At 45.6% G+C, this 5,765-nt stretch overlaps 1 protein-coding gene and 1 long non-coding RNA gene across 2 annotated transcripts; one reads left to right on the plus strand and one right to left on the minus strand.

The window, feature by feature from the left end:
* Positions 1-126: 126 nt before the first annotated feature.
* Positions 127-4,431, minus strand: TMEM223 (transmembrane protein 223; the record flags this gene model as incomplete). The annotated part of the gene is made up of 2 exons (XM_081340473.1): positions 3,400-4,431; positions 127-419 (listed from the first exon to the last, which is right to left on the minus strand). The coding sequence occupies exons 1-2, from the start codon at positions 3,851-3,853 to the stop codon at positions 127-129; spliced, it is 747 nt and encodes a 248-aa protein (XP_081196599.1). The 5' UTR covers positions 3,854-4,431.
* On the plus strand, positions 3,930-4,759 carry LOC308675298. Its single transcript, XR_014028099.1, has 2 exons — positions 3,930-4,070; positions 4,426-4,759. It is a non-coding gene; the product is annotated as an uncharacterized lncRNA (long non-coding RNA).
* Positions 4,760-5,765: the final 1,006 nt, after the last annotated feature.

The raw sequence follows: 5,765 nt of genomic DNA on the forward strand, positions 1-5,765 counted from the left end.
GAATTCAAAAAGTTTCTACAGGGAAGGAGCTGTCAATTCTGGATCTCAATGTCTGTGTTTTTCCCCTTTCGTTTCTTCCGGCAGCCTCTGGGCACCTCGTGGCCTCCTCGCCCCTGGACACGGCCCTCACCATTCGCGATAGGCCCCCACGGTGATGTCAAAAAGTGGATTGCTGGCGATCGATCCCTGCTTGTCCAGCAAGAAATAAAAAGGTTTCCCTTTGATCTTGACCGGGATCATTGCGGCCACCTCCGAACGGTGGTTCATGCAGCAGACGTGGCGAAGGGGCACCGTAAAGGACGAAGTGTAGCCGAAGAGGTAGTAGGTCGTGAAAGTCACCTCCTGACTGCCGCGGAGCAGGAGGACCCGGCTAACCGACCGTCGTGCGTAGAAGAAGCCTGCCGCCAGGATCAGCGTGCCTGCAAAGGGAGATTGTCGGAATTGGGAGAAATAAATAAACGCATTCAACAGAAGAGAATATTTGCAAGAACTGTTAAGGTCCTTGGGGCTCTCTGAGCTGGGTTGTTTTCTTGCAGACATTTCATGATCCAACTAGGGTGCTGAAACTCCGTTCTGGGAGTTCTGTGACAAAAAAAAGCCCTGAATTTTTCATTAATTTCAAGCATCAATTAATTACTTGGAGTATTTAAACCTCTTCTGCACTCTTTGTTCCAATTCTGGAGTTCAAAACCCTGCCGTTTTCCGCCAATCAGCATCATCTGAGATGACTGTGTCGTCATTGGTCGCTTAGCCGGCCCGAGGACCAATGAAACGGGTGGGCTTAGAACCAATGAAAAGGGGGGGACCCCAAGTTGGATAACCAATCAGCTGACAGCAGGTTTGGGGCAGAAAGGGTATAAAAGGAGCCAAATCAGGGCAGATTTGGCCAGAGCTTCAGAAGTCTGTGAAGGAAGAAGAGGGGTCAAGGAAGAGAAGGAAAAAAGGAAAGGAGCCCACCTAGAAATCCAGGGCTTGAGAGAGCTGAAGTTCAAAACAAAAAGAGCTGAAGTTCCAAGATAAGAGCTGAAGTTCCCTTTTGTGATGGAAAGCCCTGGAGAACAAGGTGGGAAGTTTACCCATGCTCCTTTGCAACAGGTTAACTCGGGTCTCAAGAAGTCTTCAGAATCTTCCCTCTCCTCATGACAAAGACAACCTGGGTCAGGAAGGCTAACCTACATTCTGAGAGAAATGCTGGACTTGTGATTTATGAGATAATTCATGGGAATCGTTTCCTTCAAAAATAGGGCATGTCAGGTAACTGAACAAGCCCAGAAATGGGGGTTTGTTCCAGGCTTCGGAGGTGGTTACTAACCTGGACCAAAATATTCATGATATGGCTGACTTTTTTTTAAGATGTTGTATCTTATTAATTTTATAAGGATTCAAAGGTGGATTCTTAAGCTTTCGGTGGGTGACTTTGCTGGAAACTTCCATTCTACATTTGTTTATATATCCCACCTTTAAATTATTACAAATAGCGTAAGGCAGCCAAGACACCTATTTTCCCCACCACAACACCCCTGTGAGGTGGGTTGAGCTCTCCAAATGGTGGCTGAGAAAAAATGTAAATAAATAAAAATCAATAGAATTTATTTTTATTCTTCAAAAGTTATCTCCCTAAAGGCAACTAGATGAAAAAAATTTACATGTGACATAAGAAAAAAGGATTTAATGAAAGGAAACTTTCCCTCCGGTTGAAAGGCTTGGTGGCCCTGTTTACTTTCCCTCAGAGTTGTTGTGACTGCAAATGGTGGCAAAATTTTTTTAAAGGAGGGAAAATGAGGTGTTAACAAAGACCTATATCTATCTTCCATGCCTTCTCTCATCCATCCATCCATCATCTATCTTCCATGCCTCCTCTCTCTCCATCTCTCATCTATCTATCTATCTATCTATCTATCTATCTATCTATCTATCTATCTATCTATCTATCTATCATCTTCCATGCCTCCTCTCTCTCCATCTCTCATCTATCTATTTATCTATCCTTTCAATCATCTCTCTCCATCTCTCATCTATCTATCTTCCATGCCTCTCTTCTCTCATCTATCTATCCTTTCAATCATCTCTATATACTTTCAATCATCTATCTATCCTTTCAATCATCTCTCATCTACCTCTCATCTATCTATCTTCCATGCCTCTCTTCTCTCTCCATCTCTCATCTCTCTATCTCTATCTATCCTTTCAATCATCTCCATATACTTTCAATCATCTACTCCTTTTCCACCTGGCTGACCGGGACTGACAGGCATTTTAATTATGTTTACAATTTTTAATTTATTTTTAATTTTTAATTTTAATTTATTGCACAGATGACTAATTTTAATTTTATCTTAATTTCTGTACTTATTATATGTTATTGTTGTTAGCCGCCCTGAGTCCTTCGGGAGATAGGGCGGGATATAAGTCCCATTAATAAAATAAAATAAATAAAATAAATCTATCCTTTCAATCATCTCTCATCTATCTATCTCTCATCTATCTATATCTATCTTCCATGCCTCTCCTCTCTCCATCTCTCATCTCTATCTATCTATCTATCTTCCATGCCTCTCTTCTCTCTCTCATCTATCTATCTATCCTTTCAATCATCTCTCATCTATCTCTCATCTCTATCTATCTATCTATCTATCTTCCATGCCTCTCTTCTCTCTCTCCATCTCTCATCTATCTATCATCTATCTATCTATCTATCTATCTATCTATCTATCTATCTATCTATATCTATCCTTTCAATCATCTCTCTATATACTTTCAATCATTATCTATCTATCTATCTATCTATCTATCTATCTATCATCTATCTATCTATCTATCTATCTATCTATATCTATCTATCCTTTCAATCATCTCTCTATATACTTTCAATCATTATCTATCTCTCATCTATCTATCTATCTATCTATCTATCTATCTATCATCTATCTATCTATCTATCCTTTCAATCATCTCTATATACTTTCAATCATTATCTATCTATCTATCTATCTATCTATCTATCTATCTATCTATATCAATCCTTTCAATCATCTCTCTATATACTTTCAATCATTATCTATCTACCTACCTACCTACCTACCTACCTATCTATCTATCTATCTATCTATCTATCTATCTATCTATCTCTATCTATCTATCTATCTATCTATCTATCTATCTATCTATCTATCTATCTATCTATCTATCTATCTATATCAATCCTTTCAATCATCTCTCTATATACTTTCAATCATTATCTATCTACCTACCTACCTACCTACCTATCTATCTATCTATCTATCCCCATACACAGACAGACGCACGCCCCCTTTTCCCCGGGGCAGCTTCCACTCCCACGCACCCCATGCAATTCCCCCCACTCTTCCTGCCCGGCCGGGGCGTCCCTGCCTCGCTTACCGACGGCCAGGCAGGAGGCGGAGAAGCCGTAGCGCCACTTAGCGGAGCCGAAGTCCCCCGAGGTCAGGTTGAAGAGGTTGCCCAGCCAGGGCCGGGCCGGGGGCGGCTGGGGGGTGCCGGCGCCCGTCTCCCCCCGGGGGGCGGCCGGGGCTTCCCGCAGGGCGGCGAAGGCCAGGTCGGCCAGGTAGAGCCAGCAGGCGAACTGGCCGAGGCAAAAGAGCCCCAGGCCGCGGAAGAAGCGCGGCCGCTCGTGCCGGAAGAGCACCACGTCCCGGCTCACGAAGCCGTCCAGCGGGAAGGGCTCCCCCGCCGGCCGGCAGAAGCGCTTGGCCGGCGGCCGAGGCCCTGGCGAGAGCCCGCCGCGCAGGAGGAGGGAGAGGCCCCGGCAGGCCCACGCGCGACCGGGCGGCGGCGGCGGAGGCAGGAGGCGCGGCAGGAGCAGCAGCGGCAGCATCGCCCAGCCGGGAAAGGGCAGCCGAGGAGCGCGGCGCTGCCTGGCCGGAAGGAAGGAAGGAAGGAAGGAAGGAAAGAGAGTCGTTGGGTAGGAAGGGAAGGGAGTGAGAAGGAAGGAGGGAAGGGAAGGAAGATCAGCTATGAAAGAAAGGAAGATGGAAGGAAGGAAGGAAGGAAGGAAGGAAGGGGAAAGGAAGAACGGAAGGAAAGAAAAGAGGGTCGTTCGGTAGGAAGGAAGGGGGTGAGAAGGAAGGAGGGAAGGGAAGGAAGATCAGCTATGAAAGAAAGGAAGGAAGGAAGGAAGATAGAAGGAAGGAAGGAAGATAGAAGGAAGAAAGGAAGGGGAAAGGAAGAACGGAAGGAAAGAAAGGAAAGAGGGTCGTTCGGTAGGAAGGAAGGGGGTGAGAAGGAAGGAGGGAAGGGAAGGAAGATCAGCTATGAAAGAAGATCAGCTATGAAAGAAAGGAAGATGGAAGGAAGGGAGGGAGGAAGGAAGGAAGGAGAGAATGGGAGGGAGGAAGGAAGGAAGGAAGGAACGAAGGGGAAAGGAAGAACGGAAGGAAAGAAAGGGAGAGAAAGGAAAGAGGGTGGTTGGGTAGGAAAGGAAGATAGAAGGAAAGGAAAGAAGGAAATGGAGGAAGGGAGGGAAAGGAAGATAAACTAAGAAAGAAAGGAAGACAGAAGAAGGAAGGAAGGGGAAAGGAAGAACGGAAGGAAAGAAAGGGAGAGAAAGGAAAGAGGTTAGTTCGGTAGGAAAGAAGTTAGGTGGGAAGGAAGGAGAAAAGGAAAGAACGAAGAAGAAAGGAAGATAGAAGAAGGAAAGGGACGGAGGGGAAAAAAGGAAGGAGGAAAGAAAAGAAGGTAGGCAAGGAGATAGGAAAGGAGGGAAGGAAGGAAAGAAGAACACGCGAGGAAGAAAGGAGCGCGCTTCTTCTGGCCGGCTTGCAAGGTCGTGGGAAGAGAAGTAGAAAGTTTCAGAGTTTCGGAGGGATCCTTTGCACCCCGGGCGACTACCACTCCCAGCATGCTCAGGGGCCGCGCCGGCAGTGGAATTCTGGGAGTTAGAGTCTACACTCTCGGAAGTTGTCAGGGTTCTGGACTTCCGGGTTATATTTAAAGGGCAATTGCTGAGCTTCAGGAGTAAATGGGTGTTTGTGTGTGTGTGTCGCAAATCCTCCAATTTTTCCTAGGATTTTGGCCTTGGTTTTCCTTTTCAGACCTGCTCTAAGTTTGGGCTCTCCCCACGTGGCAGATGCAAGCCTCAATGTTGTGCTTTGCTTAATCATGGTTTACTCGTGTTATTAATCAAAGTTGGCTAAAATTGACAACGTTTCAGGCATTAAAGCGATCCGCTGCATTTAGAGTTAATGAGCCATTTTGGAAAATGATCGAGATCCACATAAATTTACGATTGCATCTTGATTTTGGACTTACCGTTTTGTTGCTTTGTATGTGCACCCGAGAGTTTGTGCACCGGAGACAAATTCCACCCGTGTACAATCACACTCCGGCCAATAAAGCACATTATCATCTGGTTAGGCTCAATGTCCAGGAGGCTTTCTGCAGCAAGCAATTTTTACAAATCTTTGGGGCTGTTTCCCCCACCACCACCACCACCCATCTTTATAATCCTGAGCTTGCCAGCTTTTCATTTCTTCTATGCATTGCAATTCCCCCCCCCCCAGATGCCCATTTATTTTATTCCCAGCTATTTTTGCTTGTTGGAACAGAACCCACCCAGAGCAGGGTAGCCTTTAAATTTAATTTTGAGGGGAAAAAACCAGGGTGGTTTACGTGGTATGTAAATGTCTCCATCCGAGAATTCTTTTTCGAAGATGTTATGAGGAATTTCCCCCCAAATTCGCGGAAAAGAAACTCCGTTCCCTCCGGGCCCGAGAACACCACACACCAAG

Source organism: Vipera berus (genome assembly GCF_964194415.1).
Source record: "Vipera berus genome assembly, chromosome: 16".
NCBI lineage: Eukaryota > Metazoa > Chordata > Lepidosauria > Squamata > Viperidae > Vipera > Vipera berus.